The 21,472-nt window shown below is 41.8% G+C and overlaps 1 protein-coding gene across 1 annotated transcript in view; it reads right to left on the bottom strand.

Moving 5' to 3' along the window:
* The window catches only part of VPS33B (VPS33B late endosome and lysosome associated), a 77,301-nt gene that overhangs the window by 29,633 nt on the left and 26,196 nt on the right, over nt 1–21,472 (bottom strand). The window contains exons 8-13 of the mRNA XM_082253231.1: nt 19,130–19,224; nt 17,893–17,997; nt 17,550–17,646; nt 16,595–16,672; nt 15,530–15,603; nt 1,377–1,463 (exon numbers count right to left, since the gene is read on the bottom strand). Coding sequence (XP_082109357.1) covers nt 1,377–1,463; nt 15,530–15,603; nt 16,595–16,672; nt 17,550–17,646; nt 17,893–17,997; nt 19,130–19,224 — 536 coding nt within the window. The remainder of the gene's footprint in view (nt 1–1,376; nt 1,464–15,529; nt 15,604–16,594; nt 16,673–17,549; nt 17,647–17,892; nt 17,998–19,129; nt 19,225–21,472) is intronic.

Here is a 21,472-nt window from a genome sequence, read left to right as displayed (position 1 = left end):
TTCCATATACGTTTTCTTTCGTGCACGAGCTAGCGGCGACTAAAAATTTTTTTTTTACTTGATCACAGCCTTTTTTTTAAAAAAAAAAAATCTGATCACTTTTATTGCTGTCACAAGCAATGTAAACATCCCTTGTGACAGCAATATGCAGTGACAGGTGCTCTTTATGGAGGGATCGAGGGTCTAAAAGACCTTAGACCCCTCCACTACACTTCCATGTATTCAAAACGCCAAAACCGGCATTTTTGAATACACTAGTCTTTTGAATCTGCCGCCTTTAGCAGCAGAGTAACCCGGACGTGACGTCATGGACACCGCCTCCGGGTTACGTCATCGGAGATCCGATTGAAGCCCCATCCAGCTTAGATCAGGACTCCATCAAGCCGGCGGACACAGAAGGCGGTGGGAGGGGGGGGGGACGTCCCCTCCAGCTCGCCGGGGTAACGATCGAGCGGCTCCTGAGCCACATTGGTCATTACCACCGGAAAGCCAACCGTCTGGTCTAAACAACGGTACCGGGGTGATGTCTCTAGGTAAAGGCATCACCCCGGTATAACGCCGCAAAGTCAGCCGACGTACAGGTACGTCACTTTGCGGTAAGTGGTTAATACCTTCAATTATAAATTCCTCCCTCTGTTGCTCTAAAGTAGCACTAAGACAGGCTAAAACCTGTAACAGGTGTGCCTGGGCTGCTACCTCCGGATAATAATCATCCACTTCAAGCCCAAGTGACTCAGCCTAAAGAAGTCTCTGCAATCTTCTTATACAGTCACAAAAAACGTCAGAAGGCGAGCGCCACAAAATCGGCTAAAAATCCTTGTACCTTTATTAAACACTTGTGAAAAATAGACAATAAATGCCAGCACGTTTCAGCCGTCAGGCCTTAATCATGGCTCATGATTAAGGCCTAACTGCTGAAATGGGTTGGCGCTTATGAGCTACTTTTCACCAGTGTTTAATAAAGGTACAAGGATTTTTAGCTGATTTTGTGGCACTTGCCTTCTGCCTTTCTTGCAAAAGCAGTCCAAAAAACTTTATTCCAGATAAGATCACATCAGAAAAATATATAGTGCAACGTTTCGGAGCCGCCTGACGAAGGGGTCCTGTGCGGCTCCGAAACGTTGCACTATATATGTTTTTTGATGTGATCTTATCTGGAATAAAGTTTTTTGGACTGCTTTTACAAGATCCTTGGTGTGCTGGCGAATATGTATCTACTTGAACCTGCTGGAGCTCTCCCATAATATAGGAGGTTGTGACTAGACAAATAGACTGAGAACCTGCTCACTTTTCCACCTTTCACTGCAGAAGTTCAATTTTAATTACTGATGCAATTTGGACATGGACAATTGGCTTCCATAAAGCCATTTACTTACATCATACTGACTTTGCAGATTGCGAGCTTTTTGACTCAGAAAGCTAAAGATATTTGAAAAATGTTCATTCCGAATTTCACCAAATACCTAGAAAGATCACAAGGAAATCATCATGTCATCTGTACATGTTAGACATTATGCATTTATCTAAGATGTGTAGAAGTTCAAAGACAGTAGCATTCACAAATGTCAGAATGTACTTTAATTACAATCTTGTATTGGATTCTAGCCAAGTTTCCAGGAGAATGTTCATGACTACCTCTGTCAAATGTTGGTGCCTGAAAGATTATGGATCACTAAGGCCAACAGATTCTGCCCAATTACTATATTCTACTACATGGTCAAGATTTAAAGTGATATTAAAGGCAGAATAAAAAAAACAAAACAATAACAAACATGTCATACTTACCTGCTCTGTGCATCGGTTTTGTACGGAGCAGCCCTAAACCTTTTCTTCTCAAGTTCCCAGCCGGTGCTCCTGGCCCCTCCCTCCTGCTGAGTGTCTCCAGAGGTGGCATCCTGCAATGGGGGCTCCTGAGCCGTGGCTTGGCCATGCCCCCTCTCCTCATTGGCCCACTGGATATGATTGATAGCAGCGGGAGCCAATGGCGCCCGCTGTTCTCTTAGCCAATAAGCAGAGGGAGTCCCTGGATAGCCAAGGCTCTCATGCACATCGCTGGATCAAGATGGGGCTCTGGTATTAGGGGGGAGCTGCACACAAGGAATGCTTGAGGGTAAAAACAACTTGAGCCTTTAGAACCACTTTAAATATATTTTAGATGCACCAATATTTATTTCTGCATTTGGCAAGTGGTTTCCAATGAAAGCTGTGAAGGAAACTAAAGAAATGGCTAAGAAGATACAGTTTGGTTGTGTTCTTTACCTAATTAAATGGGACCTAACTAGAAATGATGCAACAGCCTAAATATGTTGTTTGCAATTACTCTTTCCCAAAAAGGGTTATTTAGAAACTACACTATAGCATTTATATTTATGCCATGCATCAAGGATCAGTGCATTATTGGTTTCCATTTTCCAAATCTGGGTAATGCATTTCTTTTTTTTTGATTATAAACGTTTATTGAATGTAAATGAATACAAAAATATATATGCATTGTCAATGATAAAATATCAGTATTACAAGAGCCGTATGAACATCTCATGTCTATAATAATGAGAAATATAAACAGTAACCAACTTAAGAGTGTAAAGTTAAGAATATGTTAACATCATCATAAAGAAGGCAATTCAAGTCTGACAGGTAGAGATAAGGTAGGATTTTACCTGTTAAGCCATGTGAAAACATGTGTGATAGAGCTAATACTTCTAAAAAAAGTAACATAAAACGACTTTATATCTGGGATAGTGTAGATATACACAAGATTAGTAGGACTTATGGTGGGCCTCCCGTCTGCCTCAAGAGGGGACGCCCTGTCCGGTCAACCATTAGTGTGGCAAAAGAGACCATCCTTCCAGCACATAGGGAAGCAAGGATCGTATCCCATATTAAATGAGTATGGAGCATTTATAAATGAACCAGGGGTTCCATTTTTGATCCCATGTGTTTTTGGAATTTGTAATAGAATGATGATATGCTTCCATAGATTTAATATCTTCTATTCTGTGATTAACCAGAGCATATGGTACATTGGGTTCTTTCCATTGTTTAGTTATAGACCATAACATTGCGACACATAGCGTATGTATCAGACGGGTTAATGGTTTGGAAACGTCTGGGATGTCCTGAAACAATAGACATTGTGATGGAGTGAGTGTAAGGTTTCTACCCGTAATTTTCGCGCATGCGTGGAATATTTCCGACCATGTGTCTTGTATTTTAGGACAGTCCCAGAATATGTGTTTAAACGAACCTGTATCATTGCATCCTCTCCCTAACTCCCAGTGATCTTGTCGAGCCGCGTAGGTTCGACCACATGTTTTGCCAATCCCTAGCCGTAATGGTTTCCCGCAACTCCAATTCCCAATCCGTCATGTATTTCAGTTTAGTCTCAGTATCATGCGGATTTAGGGTGGAGTATAAGGTAGAGATGTGGCCTCCCCCCAGGGGGTTTTCCAGGCATATTCGCTCAAAGGAACTGAGGGGAGTTCCAGATGGCTGAGCATGATAGGAGGTGAAGTAACTCTTGATTAAATCGTAGTTTAATTTTTCAGATGAAGGAGCATTCTTGTGTTCTGTCAAATGCTCAAATGAGTACATGATTCCTCCATCAAAAAGGTCAAATAACGTGGTCAGTTTGTTTTTAGACCACCACGTAAATTGGTGAGGAGAATGAAATGCTTCCTTGAATCTGGGGTCCCCCAAAAATGAAGCACCCAATTGAGGAGTGGATGTTAAAGAACTATGCTTATTTGCAGATCTCCAAACTTTAAGGGAGTCTGAAACCACTGAATTACGTGTAGAAATTCCACGTATAGGGATTGTTGGGTCCCATAGCAGACCGGCTAGATGAAATGGAGCAATAGATTGTGCCTCAAACGAAACCCATGGAGAGTTCGTCGGCTGAGTGTGCCAGTATCCAAGCTGGGAGAGCCTACAACTTATGTAATATGGCCAAATCTGAGGGAGACCCAAACCCCCCGATCGTTGGTGTCGATAAAGAATGTTAGCGGCATATCTGGATTTTTTGTTACCCCAAATAAATTTATTGACAAGTGATTGAAGTTTGGAGATGAACCGTTTGGTGAGACTTATAGGTAGAGCTCGAAAAAGATATAACATTTTAGGAAGGATGGTCATCTTAACTGCTGTTATCTTCCCCAAAAAGGACAGATGATAAGAGGACCATATTTGTAGTAGACTACGAATCTTGGTCATTAAGGGAGGGAAGTTGGATTGGAATAATGATTTATATTCTTTACATAACTGTATCCCAAGATAAGGGATGGATTCGGAAGCCCACACAAAGGGAAATGCATCTTTTAGGTTTAGGATGTCTTGTGGAGGAAAGTTAATTGGTAACGCAATAGATTTTGACATGTTAATAGTTAGACCCGATACTCCTGCGAACTTCTCCAAAACTGTCAACAAATTTGGTAGCGAGCGCAAAGGATCTGGAATAAAAAGTATAGCATCGTCTGCATAAAGGCTTAATTTATATGATTCTCCGCCCTTCTCATATCCCCTCACCCCATCATGTCTTCTGATAGCTATAGAGAGAGGTTCAATGGCCAGGGCAAATAGCAGGGGGGATAGGGGACATCCCTGTCTAGTGCCCCTGCCTAGCGGGAAGAAGTTGGAATTACAACCTGTCATTCTAATCCTGGTTTTGGGGTTTTTATAAAGGGCCATGAAACCATTTAGAAACTCGCCTGTGAGTCCAAATCTGGGGAGGAGATGTTTAAGGTAATCCCAGGAAACACTGTCAAAGGCCTTGTGAATGTCAAGACCCAATAGTAATAATTGTTTTTTGTGTAGGTTAGCATCTTGTATGACGTTACAGGCCAATCTAATATTATCCGTAATTTGGCGATTTGGAATAAAGCCTGATTGGAAGGTGGAGATGAGCTTATGGATTATAGTTGATAGTCTGGCTGCAAGAATTTTACTAAATAGTTTTAGATCGTTGTTAATAATTGAGATTGGCCTGAAATTCTGGGGACTGGAAAGATCTTTATTGGGTTTTGGAAGTAATACCATATTAGCAAAAGACATCTCTTCAGGGAACTCGTGGCCTTTTAATATGTGATTGAATAACTGAGAAAGTTTAGGGGCAAGAGTTTGAGAGAAAGTTTTAAAGTAGATGGCAGAAAATCCATCTGGTCCCGGGGCTGAGGAATTGCGGAGAGATTTAATGACCAGTTCAACTTCAGTGTCCGTGATCGGGGCATTTAATCGTTCATAGTCCGATTCCGATATAGAGGGTATTGGAATTTCATCCAGCCATTTCTGGGAGTCTAGTGGGGCTAATGAAGATGGAGGGGATAAAAGGTTTGAATAAAATTTTTCAAAAATTTCCATGACTTCCTTGGGATGGGAGGTAGTCAAGCCCGAAGACGTGTTTAGCTTATATACATGTGGTGGTCTGACAGATTGATTTAATTTTCTGGCAAGCATTGTGGAAGAAGAATTTCCATACAAAAGGAATTTGGATCTAGTGTATTTAAGGGATTTCTCGGCATTTTCAGAGAGTATGTCATTCAGTTCTTTCCTTTTTTGATCAATACAGGTTCTGGTGTTCATGTCATGCAGTGTATTGTAGTTTTTATAGAGAGTTTGAAGATCTTTGGTCAGGGATTGTATTTTGGTGGTACGCAAACGATTTTTCCTAGCCGCCAATTCAATTAGTCTTCCTCTAATAAATGCTTTGTGTGCTACCCATGTATTCTGTATAGAGGTGTCGTCAATGGGATTGAGCCCGAAAAATTCTGTAAGAGAATCCGAGACCTCTTTGGAATCCTGTATATTCGCCAGTATTGAGTCGTTTAGTCTCCATGAAAATGGAGTGGGGGAGAGTCCTATGCCCTTCGTGTCATATATCACCATGTGATGGTCCGACCATACACACGGGAATATATCTGCAGAAACAGAATTAGCCAGTACCACCTGAGATGCATACACATAGTCTATTCTGGCTGAGGTGTTGTGGGGGTTAGAGTAGAATGTGTACTCCCTAGCACCCATATTTAAACATCTCCAGGTGTCAACTAGTTGAAGAGTGTTGAGTTTTCGTTCCAAAATTTTAGGGAAAGTTTTAGAGGAGGGAGAGGGGTTGCTCCTATCTAGGGTTGGATGGGCAACCATATTGAAATCACCCCCTAGTATTATGTGGGAAGAGTGAAATTTCTCCAATTCAGCGAAAAAGTCAAGAAAGAATTTTACTGTAGCACCATTAGGAGCATATAGGTTTGCAATTGTTAACGCTTTACCCAGGATGCGACCCCTGATGATTATGAAACGGCTCTCTGGGTCCTTATAGCAATCCTGAATTTCAAGTGGGAGGGAGTTGTGAATGAAGATAGCCACACCTCTGCTTTTAGAGGAGAAGGTGGTATAAAAGGATTGATTATATGATTTATTAAAAAATTTGGGGTGATTATTGACTGCAAAATGAGTTTCTTGTAGTAACAAGATTTTTGCATTAAGGCGTTTGAACTGGTGGAACGCCTTATTGCGTTTATTAGGGGAGTTGAATCCCTGGACATTGTGGGAGATTACTTTAATTGCCATTTTTAAATGTGTGTTGAAGTTCCTTTGGCAATGACATAGTGTTAAAGGAGAGGTGCAAACTTAATGACCAGGTGTTCCACCCATCCAAAATAGCCCGAAATGTGGGAGTGACATCATGGGAGTTGAAAAAAGTGGTAGTGCATTTTGTCAGAACCCAAACCCGGCTGAGGCAAAGCAGGGCATGGTAATGACATAAATTCTCATTACAAAAGTGAATACAAGGCATCTTGTGTATATATCTCAAGATATTTGCATATAGTTTATCATAATTAGTAGTTACTATAAACATGTAACAAAAAAGAATAAACCAGGGTCGGTAGGCTGTAACCGTACCGGAACATAAAAACCTGAACTGGAGGAAAATTCCCCCTAAACAGCAGATCGAAAGCCAGCAGCCCAAAGGGATCCCCGCAAGTCTCAGGGGAGAGAGCCTTGGGGGAAGGATCCCACTGAGGGGGCTGGTGTCTGTCAATCCACTGAGTGCGTGCGTCATGTACAAGCATGAGACTAACGCATAAGGCCATTCGAGAATTGTTAATGAACAAAAATATAAAGCCTCAGTTGTGTGAGTTTATATGAAAAGAACCGCAGTAAACTTTAGTGGCAGCGAGAAAAACCCAAAAGTTAACTAATAAATGTCAACAACTGGTCCTTAAAACAGATATCCAGAACTACTCTCACTAGTCAATTTGTCCTTATAGTGAATAAGGCATTGTAGATAATGAGAGGGTTATGTGAGATTGCTCAAATCCAGTTCCATGTTAATTCTGTATTGATATCCTTGAAGAAACTTTGTTTCAGTGGAAAGCTGCTATCTCCTATTAGGCACCTCTAGATGGCAGTAGAGTGCAAGAATCTGGGTATAGTAAGCAGTGTCATTTAAATAATGTGGTAGATCAATGAAGCTCTAAATGTAAGACAATAGGCGACACTGTCCCTCTGGTAAGATGAATGCCACCCGTCTGGAAATTCCACTTCATATTTTTGGGTTATATCCAAGAAGGAAGTGACTATTATTAAGGACCAACATAGAGGAAAAGTGCATATTAAAATGCAGGGGGATATGTGAACAAAGATCGCTAGAATGTGTAGGGGACAAATCAAGCTAAATCTTGTCGCGGTCTTCTGCGACTTCTCCTGGAGGCTGGTGTCTGCCATAAGGGTGATAGGCGGTGAGCAGGAGCGGGTGAAGGAGCCGCTGCTGGATCCATCAAACCCAATTTTATTAGGGTGTTAAGGCCCTCTTGGACGTTGGTAATTATATATGTGGATCCATTGTGTGGTATTATCAGTTTAAAAGGAAATCCCCACTTGTAACGTATATGAGCTGATTGTAGAACAGAGGTGATCTCTTTTAAGCCACGTCTCCTCTCAAGTGTAGCTTGCGATATGTCTGGGTATATTTGAATTCTATGACCGTCAATCAGAATGTTGGGGGTATTCCTTGCTGCTCTTAGTATCTCCTCCTTGGTGATAAAATCTTGCATGCATAATATCACATCTCTTGGGGGCTTGTCAGTCGGGGGTTTGGGACGCAAAGCCCGGTGGATTCTGTCACATCTGAACTGGGAATCAGTGGTTTCAGGAAGTAATGACTTGAAAAGTTTGTTCACAGTGGGGACAAGGTCAGTGTAAGACTCTGGAATGCCACGCAGCCTCAGATTTTTTCTACGGTTACGATTTTCCAAGTCCTCCACATTAGCCTGTAGTTGATCAAAGGCTGAACTGAGAGACTCATGATCCCTGCTCAACTCCTTATAGGCAAGGCAGAGCTCATCATGTTTTGTCTCAAGTCTATCAGTTCTACCCCCAAGTGCTGATATCTCCTGAGTGAGAGTATTAGCCGTTTTATCTAGCCCAGCCTGAAACTTAGTGATTAGCTTTGTGTACATAGCCTCCAGGCTATTGTCAAGGTCAGCCTTTGATAAAGGGGTTGTGTACTCACTGTTCGGAGGGGGGGTAGCGATCGTTGCGGCCACCGGAGCCGGAGAGGAGGATCCGACATGTGCCTGGGGGCGGGCGGCGCCATCTTGGTCCATGTTTAGTTTTTCCCTTGCCCTGAGAAGGTAATGGGTTAGGGACCTCTGCGGCGTTTTCCGGTTCTTTCTGCGGCTGGACGACATACACAGAGGCTGTAGCTAACAGGGTGTGATCAAACGAAGCTTGTGAGATGTGTTCAGCTGGACCCTGTCAGCTTTTTCTCGGCCGTAGCGAGCGGAGCTCCTGCACTAGGCTGCCATCAGTCCCGCGCCGCGCATGCGCACTCCTGGGTAATGCATTTCTAAAAGTGGTCACATCACAAGGATATCCGTTATCACCGGTACACCACACAACCCAACTTTACTACAAATCTGTGGAATTATATGTGTGTACATGGCTTAGTTAACTGACTATGGTCTATGGATTCCTTGTATTTTAATGCAGTTTAATGCAAAGCTCTGGCTAAATTAAACATAACTATATTCTGTCTGTTACGGCTTGAAGAGCCAGTTTACGCATAAAGCGATATTTTAGTTTGTCAGATGCAGGAGAGTGAACCAACTTAATGGGTCCTTATGCCTTTCTATCTCCAGGGGTGAGATCTCATTAATTGATTACAAAGGATTTGAGCTATGCTGAATGAAATTATAAATAATTTTATATTATGAAAAATTCACAGATGTGAATTGACCATGGAGGGTAAAGAAGTTTAAGCACTCATCAATTGACCAGGCCTACTAGACACAACATACTAGTTTCAAATCAGTACCTCACAAGGTAACAAAGCAAAGATAAAAGAGAGCTCTGGACCCATCACCGTCAAAACACAATTAGGCAAAGGCATCTCCCATATTTTAACCTATCAGGTTCTTCTTTAATTTAGACCTTTAGGCTGGGTTCACACTTATTCAAATTGGATGCGGGTTTCTCCGCATCCAATTCACATGACAGGAGACTGTGACCGGCTCTCAATAGATTTGGTTCACACATCTTCGGTGCGGCTGCGGAGCAAATTGCACAGGGGTTCTCTGCGTCTTTGGCTACGTTTCAGGTCCGAATTCAGGCAAAAATTTGGGCCCGATTCGTCCCTGAAACAGAGAACAGGGTCGCACTGGACCCCTGATGTGAGCTGCATGGGAATCAAGTGTGAACCCAGCCTTAACGTTGAACTCAAAAAAGGAAGATCTGCCATGTTATAGAAAACATCTAGAAATGTTGACTGTGGCTAAGAAGTACCCTGAAATATTTAATTTTAATCATGAAATCCTCCTGAATTATATCAGTGCATTTAGGGCTCAGTTACAATAGTGGTTGGGGCGGTAAAACCACATTTGAACCATTTCTACCACCCCACAACCGCTCCCCCTTTAGTAGTAAAGTCAGCAGCCAGACATGTACATATGCTGCATCTGCGATGATTTACTTCTCAGGTGCGGAAGGAATGATACCCCCTGTAAAGTGAATGGGGCCGCAATGCAACCAACCCACAATGACATGCAATGCACATAGTTGCAGTGCAGTAGTCTGGTATTTAGGTGGGGAGGAGGCAATACGACGACTCCTCACCACCTGTCAAATGCTCTCTGGATCTGGATCCAAATGCAGATCGCAACCCAAGTGTAAACAAGGCCTTACTGCGCCTAGGCACGGTTCTGTTCTGTAGCCTCATAGTGGTATATCTGCAGTGTGAGATCATCTAAGGCAGTGGTCCTCAACTCCGGTCCTCGGGGCCCACTAACAGGCCAGGTTTGCAAGATAACTAAATTACATCACAGGTGATCTCTTTTGCTGCTCAGTGATTGCAGTATTCTAGTCTGCATCTCCCCAAGGTAATACTTAAAATCTGTCCTGTTAGTGGGCCCCGAGGACCGGAGTTGAGGACCACTGCTCTAAGGCATTGCTACTCTTTTGAGATTTGAAGTGAGATATGGTGATGTTACTAAGGCGCTGTTCATTCTTCTCTTTGTTAGAGAGGAAACTGTACCCAAGGATGTGCACCTCCCTACTTCTGATATTCATTTTGATATTCATTTTGTACATTTTTCCACCTCTCATGCTGATGCTTAAATAATCCCTACCAGTATAGAACAAGGCATGGTAAGCCAGTAAGTGGAAAAAGATCAACTGCAGGGAGCCCATAGGTAGTACTGATAACTAGTCCTTTACCTTAACTCTGCTTACCTTTTTTGGGCACAGGTTCCACAGTTCAGGTCCTCCTTAACCCTTTATTTATATCTACTAAAGGCAGGTTTGCCCATCATGGTCTACTTTCACACTCCAAAGGAAAGGACTTGCAATGCAAGATGCTTTTTTGGTGTGCTTTTGCAAAACTGCACCAAAAATGCAGCATGCAGGACTTTTCAAAGTGTAGTTTTACAGTTCTCTATAGAGATACCCTTGTAAGTATTATATGAAACCCACCCAACAACTGCTTTCATTAAACGAAACAGTGGTTAGGGAAAGGAGATATTATAGCAGAGTAGCTGCTGTGCTGCTTTGAGAGGAACATCAAGTTTACAGATAAGATCAGAGTATGTTACCAGCTTCTCCTTTAGCAATACAGGGAATTGCAGATCTGAGAAGGTAAGAACGATGGCAGCTAAGGAGGGAGTGCTACAAGATCAGGAATGCGGGGGAGATCCTAAAAGTGTTTATAACCAAATTCCACAGGAAAATGTCATGGTTATTACAAATGTATGAAATGTGACAATGGGCAAGAAAGGAAATCACACACAAATGCAGTTTTTTTTTTAAACATTGTTATTTCATAATAAAATGTCAGGATAAGCATTATAAAGGAGTATGTACCAATAATGCCTTTCTGAAGATTCAGGCCTCATTCACACAAGCACTAAGTCCCATACACTGTGAAGGGGCTGCTTGTTTATGCAGTTTGAGTCGCGGGGTGCTTCGTGCAGGTGATGTAAGAGTATGGAGACGCGGCGGCTGCATGGACAAAGCTTCTCGTCCCATTTAACAGGCATGAAGGTGAGCAACCCTGAATCCTCTCTGTGAACTCTCTGTGTTTGGAGCAGCTCACCCAAACGCCTGTTAAATTGGGATGAGCAGCTGCTTTGTCCCCAAAAATTTAAACTGGTTGTGTGGATGCAGCACCTGGCAGTTCAAGCTGCATAAACACATGGCCCATGTAAATGAGGCCTTACAAACCAGGAACATAGACAATGTCCGATTTAAAGATTAGGTTCACCTTTTCACGAAAATTTAAAAGGTGAGTTAGTTCCAAATATCCTGGCCAACCCTCTGGACCCCACTGCACATAGCAGCCATGATGCCCCACGACCACGTGACCGTGCTAACCAACGAGAAGAGCATCTAAAGCTGTTTAGTCTGCTAAGGTGTCCCAGAAGAAAGAAGCACTTCTCATTGGTCAGCACAGTCATGTGATCATGCTGACCTATGAGCACTTGCCATGCCAAGCTGTGTGATGAATACTCACTTTGGGATTGTGTATTGTGATAGCAGCCCACTACACCGAGATCTCGGGGCATCATGGCCGAAATGTGCAGCAGGGTTCAGGAAGATGGTTAGGATATCTGAAGTTAGCTCACCTTTTCCTTTTTGGTGAAAATGTCCTTTAAATTTAAAGGTAGCATTTTTGAGGGATCACTGTGAATATATTATATATTTTTATACATACACAGGTGCATCTAAAAGAAAATAGAATATAATCAATAAGTTGATTTATTATTCAAAAAGTGAAACTCATAGATTATATAGATTCATTACACACAGAGTGATATATTTCAAGAATTTCTTTCTTTTAAATTTGATGATGATGGCTTACAGCTAGTGACAACCCAAAATTCAGTATCTCAGAAAATTAGAATATTAAATACAGTAAGACCAATTAAAAAACTGATTTTTTAAAATGCAGAAATGTTGGCTTACTGAAAAGTATGTCCTTGTACAGTATAATATGCACTCAATACTTAGTTGGGGCTCCTTTTGCATGAATTACTGCATCAATGCTGCGTGGCATGGAATCGATCAGCCTGTGTCACTACTGAGGTGTTATGGAAGCCCAGGTTGCTTTGATAGCGGCCTACAGTTCGTCTGCATGGTTAGGTCCGGTGTCTCTCATCTTCCTCTTGACAATACGCCACAGATTTTCTATGGGGTTTAGGTCAGGCAAGTTTGTTGGCCAATCAAGCACAGTGATACCATGATCATTAAACCAAGTATTGGTACTTTTGGCAGTGTGGGCTGGTGCCAAGTCCTGCTGGAAAATGAAATCACCATCTCCATAAAGCTGGTCAGCAGAGGGAAGCATGAAGTGCTCTAGAATTTACTGCTAGAGGGCTGCGCTGACTTTGGACCTGATAAACACAGTGGACCAACACCAGCAGATGACATGGCTCCCCAAATCATCACTGACTGTGGAACCTTCACACTGGACCTCATGCAACTTGGATTCTGTGCCTCTTCACTCTTCCTCCAGACTTTGACCTTGATTTCCAAATAAAATCCAAAATTTACATTCATCCAAAAGAGGACTTTGGGCCACTGAGCAACAATCCTGTCTTTTTTCTCCTTAGCCCAGGTAAGACGCTTCTGACACTGTCTCAAGGAATGCAACAGTTGTAGCCCATGTCCTGGATACAACTGTGTGTGGTGGCTCTTGAAGCACTAACTCCAGCCGTAGTCCACTCCTTGTGAATCTCCCCCAAATTCTTGAATGGCCTTTGATCCACAATCCTGTTGCTTGTGCACATTTTTCTACCAAACTTTTTCCTTTCACTCAACGTTCCATTAATATGCTTGGATACAGCACTCTGCGAACAGTCAGCTTCTTTAGCAATGACCTTTTCTGACTTACCCTCATTGTGGAGAGTGTCAATGACTGTCTTCTGGACAACTCTCAAGTCAGCAGTCTTTCCTATGATTGTGTAACCTACTGAACCAGACTGAGACCCACTTAAAGGCTCAGGGAACCTTTACAGGTGTTTTGAGTTAATTAGTTGATTAGAGTGTGACACCATGAGTCTACAATATTCAAATTTTCTGAAATACTTAATTTTTGTTTTTTCACTAGCTATAAGCCATAATCATCAAAATTAAAAGAAGGAAATGCTTGAAATATATCACCCTGTGTGCAATGAATCTATATAATATATGAGTTTTGCTTTATGAATTGAATTACTGAAATAAATTAACTTTCTGATGATAATCTATTTTTTTTTAGATGCACCTGAATATTATTACTCTATCATACTGAAGATCAGGAATGTACTAGGAGTGAGTGATAGTAAGGGCATGCTTTTACATATATACCAAAAAGGAGCACAGGGAATTCTGAACAGCTATGGACTGTAAAGCCATTTCTATGCATTGAGTTTATTTAAATACAGTATTAAAAAATTGCACTCTGAAAAAAAAAACGTTAATTTCCGTTTTACATTTTAGTTGTCTAAGTCTGTAAGTTTTATAGTCTCTAATGGAAGGAATGTTCAGTTCACTCAGCATAACCAACAATATAACAATTCAGGGTCCTTTTGTAAAGCTGGCGAGACTGGTAAAGCGGGAAGGACTACTTTTATGCAAACTACCTGCTCTTTGATATCAGACAGTTACAAAGATGTTTTGTGACATTATAAATTAATGATGGTCAAGACCAATACATTTCTACTTTTCCATACTAAGCTCTAAAAGAAGAACTAAACAATAGGGTTATATACAGCTTCAACTGGCAGAGCTTGGCTATCTCAATATAAACTATTTAAGTTTTTTGTTTCTAAACCTGGAGGTCTGCTACAATACAAACTTCTGCTGATAGCGAATTTCCTAAACTGGCAAGACCAGAAGAATTTGTTGTCTGTGCACGCCCTTCTCTGAAGCAACAGGAGTGACCAGATCTTCATTTTTTGGGAATTCTTTTACATGTATATGACCTACAACACCAGTTTTAGGGAACCAGTCAAAAATGTGTCTGATAATTTAGCCTTGCCAGAGTGTCAGGGAGGTAAGCTGGCCATATACAGAGAAAAATTCAGCTATCTTCTGAGAACCTAGACAAATTTGGCTTAATAGGTAGCCTTGTCGGCTGCCCCCTCCCAACCTTGCAGGATGGAAAAAATTGAAGGAGCCAGGGGGAAAACTGTCAGCCAAAGGGTGACTGCATCTAATCAGATGGAGCCGCTGATTGGTTATTTTGACAGCTGCAGGGCTGGCTGTCAAAAAACATAGCTGCAGCAGGAGATTCAACCATCTACGCTGGGTAAAGTGGATGGAGGAATCTGTATACTACATGTGTATGACCAGCTTTAGAAGCACTGAAGGACTATGGAAAGCGGCAAGGAAGCAACTTTAGTCTCGCAATATCTTTGATGAACATTGACAATGAGTGCAATAAACACAGAGAAGGTGCTGCATTTGCATTGTCTATACTGGCACGGCCCCATTAGATGCAACTGCCTACATCTCCATCTTCCCCTGTAAAGTGACTAGCAGATGCATAGATTTGACCAGTTGTTCCATCCCACTGATTTATCACAGGGAGCATGAAGTTTGCAGCTGGACCCCCTGGATGTCAACCTGGCTCTAGGGCTCCTGCCTAGCTTGACTTGTGAATTATCTCAATCTAGTTAGAGATCACCTAAAGTTTAAACGTCGCTGCATGTTTATTGCCTGATCTCACACATAACATACACTCAGAAGATGAAAGGCAGTGTGTAGGGTCAATCAATTAACAGGCAAGCAGCTGTCAGGACTTCAGGTGATCTCTGACCCCTCCGAATGCCCTGACTATGGCAGCCCCCCTACTGTATTTCTATAATGACAGATTCCCTTCAAACACTACTGACAGTTCTACTGGGCTGTCTATGTATGGCAATATCATGTAAGAGGATGGTGTCAGCTAGTTCAGTACCAGGCATTAGCACTGGTAATGAATTGTACTGGGTCTCCTGAGGGTAACGTTTAAGGTCTTACATATACATAAAAAAAAAAAAAAAAAGTAATTTTTTACCTTATCCTGAGAGTTTAGGAGAACTTTAATACTTTTATCAGAAGATGTGACTTCTGGCCCAAACTCCACACTTCCTATACAATAAAAAAAACATGATATTAAATGTAGGCATTGTATTCAATGAACTGTCCCAGTATCACTGGTAACCTCCCATAACCCTCCTGCTTCTAGGGATCAAAAGTTATACCATCAGTTTAGAAGCATAGACTTTTAAATGGCCCAATCATAATTACCAATACCATTCCAGGTGTCCTCTTGGTGGTTCTCATCTAAAAGAGTCTTTTTTAAAGTGGAACTCCAGGCAGACATGAAAACACAATTTAATCCAGATAGACATTCATTGGAAACTATAAAATGTATTTTTACAAAGAATACCCTAATCTTTGTTGATGTTAGTCAATAGAGACTGCACTAAGCCAAGTTAGGATTGTATAGCTTGCAGTACTGTCTAGAACCCTAAAATTGCTTGCTGTGCCCGTCAATGCAGTCTCACGTGTGCCCGTCAATGCAGTCTCATCTGTGCCCATCAATGCAGCCTGAGCAGTGCAGGGGAAGAGAGAGGAGAGAAAGAAAAAAGCCGGCCAGATAATCAGAGAGCGGGGATCGCCCCGCTCTAACGGCTTTCATTTGAATTGCCAGGCGTTGCCATCACACACAGTCCCGTCTAATGGATTGGCTCCCATGACAGACGTCACACGTCCAGGCATTGGAACGGTGTTCTGTCTATCAAAGGAGCCGGCCAGGAGGTGGGACTGTGTTTGAAGGCAAGCACCCAGCTATTCAAATGAAAGCTGTTACAGTGGGGCGATCCCCGCTCTGTGATTATCTGGCTGGCTTTCCTCTTCCTCTCCTCTCTCTCTTCCCCTGGGCGATCGCTGGGAGAACGGCTCCCGAGGCAGCCCCACACTGGCCCTCAATCATTTTCCACTCGCAAAATGGACCAATGTAACTATGTATAAAAAAACCCATATCTGGAATTATTCTATAGGTGCTGCGCCTATACATGGCGGTAAAAAAAACATGCAGAGGATAAAATTCTTGAAAAACAGAAAAAAAACGACTTACCACATTTAATACGGAAAATATCATCAACAAGCCCTTCATACACCACCTGAGAGCACAATGGAGTGACATAATCCACATCTGCAATTTAACAAAGGAGAAAATGTTTGATTGTGTACCCCATGTGCCCATAAGCATTGGCTATATCACTGAGTAATGCTCTAAGGTCCACAACTGTCTTATATTTGTTTTACACAAGAATCTAGTCTATTCTACAATAGTAATAATATATCTCACTGTGTCTTCGCAGCTGTGAAATTTCTGTAAAGAAATATGGACTTAACCTTCAAAAGGCTGATTTAAAGTTTTTTCAAAGTTAGGTTTATTAAGTTTTCACAGGAGTACATCCATAAAAAAAAAAAAAAAAACAAACAACAAAGTATGATAAAATTGCAAAAAAAAAAAAAAATCCCCATGGGGTCTCACAATTAGGAAATATAAAGACATATACTTATAGCATTAAAACAATACTCTAGTCTTTCTAGTTAGTGACATGTTCTTCATTTCCCAGCAGGCTGAATATTTTTTAACACAGAATGTTCACAGCTGCTATCCAAAGATTGCTAGAGAACAATATTAGTATTAGGGACATGCATAGGAGCAATAAAGAGCCTCTATGTACAAATAATATTATTTGGTTTTCTTTAACCATTTTAATACTATATTAAAAAAGCAAACTGTATATAAAGGTGTGCGAGAATTTTTGCAATTGTTCATAGTCTTCTTACTTTTATTTTTTAGCATTCCTTCAGCATTACATTGAACTGTTGGTGTACTCTGTGTGTATCTTTTTAATTCTTAACCTCATCGCTTTACTAAAAGTAAAGACCCTGGTGTAGTCTGTATATGATGTTACCAATGCCCTCCACTGATTAGTATACTGTACAACATTCATAATATGATGCTGTAAAAGACAAGTCCATATTTGTGGTATAGTATTCATTACAACAATCCAAACCTCTGTCAATCATGAATACAAGTCCGATTTCTGGCTTTCGGTCTTTACGATCGCTTTCATCATCATCTAGGTACTCCCGCCATATGTCAAGGACCATCTGCATTAAGTATAAAATATATTTGTCAGATACATTTTTGCAGCAAAAAAAATTGAGAGGTTTATATAACCCTCCTTGCCACTAATAATGAAATCTTCAATGGTCCTGCAGATCTCTGATCTTTCACTTGGAACAAGGAAATCATCTACATTGCTCAGCCTGGATGCAGACAGAGGTTGAGTAACCTCCCCAAGGTGCATATCCTATTTCCAACAATTTCCAATAATGATTTTATCTAATCCTTACCTTAGAACATCTTCCTATTCCGTATATCTTCGAGATTGGACCAAAGATGGAATTCAATAAATTAAGCGCTCGGGGGACAGTGCCAATCCACCTCTGGTCTCCTTCCTTGGAAAAAATGAATAAATTATTATTATTATATAGGATTTATATAGCGCTGACCGTTTTTCGCAGCGCTTTACAATAAATAAATTGTTTTGTCCATACAGCACATTACTATTACAGCAATGGTACAATTATAGATGTGTAATAATCACTTGCAAGAATGGTGTCAACAGTATATTTATGTCATTTTGTACAACACTGAACACCGTTCATCCTTAAAGATATAGTAAACTCGGACAAAAAAAAAAAGTGTGGGCCCCCAGATGGTTTAAGTCATAATGTGCTAGTATGCACTGCATACAGGCACATTATGACAAACTTACCTTAAATCAAAGCCCTCCAGCGGCGCCCTGTCACTAGTGTTGGTGCTTCCATCTTCACCTGGTCTTCCTTCCGGGTTTGAAGGCTCCGGTAATATAAAAAAATGGCCGGGCCACAAAGACGTCACTCCTCTGCATGTGCATGGGAGTCCCAGTCGCGGCTGCGGCACAGCGATCTCAATGGACATCATACTTCGGTGTGTGCCGTCCATTCAGAGCGCAGTGTGCATGCGCCGTGAAGTCGTCTGCAAATGTGAAGATCTCCAAAACAGTGTGCGTTTAGGAGGCATGACTGTACCTACAGGTAAGTCTTATGATTGGCTTATCTGTAGGTACAAGACATAAAGTGAAGTTTGCTACCGCTTTAAAAATTCAAAGCAATCTGTATGTAAAAAAAAATTATTTGTATTGCACTTTTCCAAAGTTTGTGTCTAGGGGCAACTGTGAGAGAGTATTACAAACTAAAAATTTTTCTCCTATCTACATGTTGCTGGCACATTTTCAGTGTTTTTGACTCCACGAAAAAAAAAAAAAAAAAAAAGAAGAATTGACAGGGGTTTTAACCCTCCCCCACTCTATCCAAAACTGAAAAATAAAGAAAGTTCACTACACATAATGTATACTTTAAGGCTAGCATACAGATATATTTTTTGCATCAAATGTTTTTGGATGGTTCTTGGTACGTATATAAAACTGAATTTTTTTACAGAGTCCCTGTTTTTAGTATTTATTTACTGGCCAGAGGTTTCTGCATAACCGATTCTCTTTGCTTAATTTACACATTAATATGAGGAAGGATCACTGATATTACTTACTAGAAAATAGTCCCGAAAAAATTCTGGCAGCTCCATGCTGATAATATCATCATCCAGTGGAAGGAGGTAAAAAGACCATTCATCAGTGGTCACATCTGTATATAGAAAATACACATACGCTTGAAATGACTCTGATACAGGACTGAAATCTGCATAACACATGGCAGTTAAAGTGGAACTAAATCAAACTTACCTGCTTGCAGTTTTCTACCAAATGTGCCCTGAGCTGCACATGTGCAGCTCAGCATGCATTCCTAGCACATTTCGGTCGTGCCAGAATGATTGACTCCTGTGCGCATGCGCAGGATGATATCATTCCCTCCCAGTCAATTAAGAGGCTGAAAATCCAGCACTCGTGGAGAAGATGTCAGTGGCTGGTGAGGGGTGTAAAGTGGAGGTGCCCACTACTGTTCACCCTTGCGGTGGAACCACTAACGGCGGCCATTAGGGATCACCCCAATATCAGGGGGGTTTCGCAGGGAGGGCTTTGAAGAAAAAATAGCGCTCTATGCAGATGATGCCCTCATATTTCTGGGGGACACGGATAGATCATTGACTTGCCTTATGACACTTATACAAACCTTCGGGTCCTATTCTGGGTTCAAAATTAACTGGGATAAATCCATGCTGTTGCCCTTAGACCCTCTTACTACTCCATTACCACATAAGGCATCTCAAATTAGTGTGGTGGAACAGTTCCGTTACCTAGGATTTGTTGTTCACCCTAACCTAAATACCTATGTTAAACTTAACATTGATCTTCTGCTAAATAAGTTTATATTTCAATATTTTTATTGGATTTTCATGAAAAATGGAAGTCACAACAGTGCAAAGTATGTCATCGGGTCACGGCCATTAAACATAGAAACAATACAGCATCTTCAAAACAGTAAATATAAAACTGAAAAAATGTAAGCTGCGGGATACTGGCTTAAACTGTAACCTATGTATAGCCCCCCCATCCCTCACTCTCAAGGCCGGCTGCCCCGGGCCCCGCCTCCCCTCCTGGGTGCAGTGAGCTCCCATGGGGGCGCCGGGGGGGGGGGGGGGCGGGGCCCGGGCCAGCCCCCGACCCCAATGTCGCCTACTGGACTGGGGGAGGCATCTACCAACTGCCATTCCACAAGAAACCCTTCTCTGCACCGAGCCATGGCAGAGGCCATGGCCAACGGCAAATTCGGACCAACCATGGTACTCCGCCAGTAAAATCTCTGCGACAGGCATTAGAACTTATGATCAAAAAAAAAAGAAGAGAAAAGAAAGGGGGATCCAGAAATAAAGGAAAGAGGGAAAGAGCAGTAGGGAATGGGTAGTAAAAGAGAACAGTAGCGGTGGGAAAAGGAGGGGTCGGCGCCCAGGCTCTTATCCCCGAATCGGGGTGCACATCTAAGTTTTGTGGTCCAAAAGGTCAGCTGTTCTCCTCACCTAAGAAGGAGTAGCCAGATATCTCATCCAGGGGTCCCAAGTTTTTTCAAATAAGTGCATCTTATCATTGAGTAAGGCCACCATCCTCTCATTTATCATGATCCAGGTCAGCTTGGCTTTCAGCAGCCCTATCGGCACTACCGGAGTCCGCCAGGAATGGGCTATTGCTATTTTAGCGGCTGTGAATATAAAGGCTATGAGGCGTTTAATATGTTTAGGTACCCCCTCAACCGGTTTACCCAGAAGTGCCTGTTGGGGATCTTTCACTAAATTAACACGAGTCAGGGAATAAATAAAGTTGTATATGCGGATCCAGAACCTTCTGACTTTCGAGCAAGTCCACCAGGTGTGAATGACAGTGCCCATTTGTCTGCATCCCCTGAAACAGTGGGGGGATGCGGTCCGAACCACCGCCGCCAACCTGACCAAGACCATGTACCATCGTAAAAACACCTTATAGTTAGCTTCTATTAGGGACGTATTGAGTATGGATTTAGAATTAAACTGAGCTAAAGAGTTCCAGTCGGTGCGATCCATGCTAAATAAGTTTAAGGAGCAATCCTCTAGCTAGATTAAATTACCCCTCTCGGTGGTGGGATGATGTCATTTAATTAAGATGATTTGGAGTCCACAACTGCTGTATGCTCTACATAATGCCCCAGTCTGGATACCTATCCATATCTTTAGGAAATGCAATACTTTATTTCACACGCTGATTTGGAAAAAGAAAGCTCCCCGTATAAAATTGGAGAAATTACAGGAGGCGAAGGACGCAGGTGGCCTAGCAGTTCCTAACCTGTACTATTATTATTTAGCAGCACAACTTCAACATTTGGCGGGTTGGAGTTACCTTGAGTCCCGGGAGCCCAATAGAAATTTTATAGCTTCCTTTCTATTTGGTGATAATGTTGTGTCGTG

This window comes from Pelophylax lessonae (assembly GCF_965119305.1).
Source record: "Pelophylax lessonae genome assembly, chromosome: 4".
Classification (NCBI taxonomy): Eukaryota; Metazoa; Chordata; class Amphibia; order Anura; family Ranidae; genus Pelophylax; species Pelophylax lessonae.
Note: the sequence above shows the minus strand (reverse complement) of the source record. Positions and strands in the feature narration are given on the sequence as shown.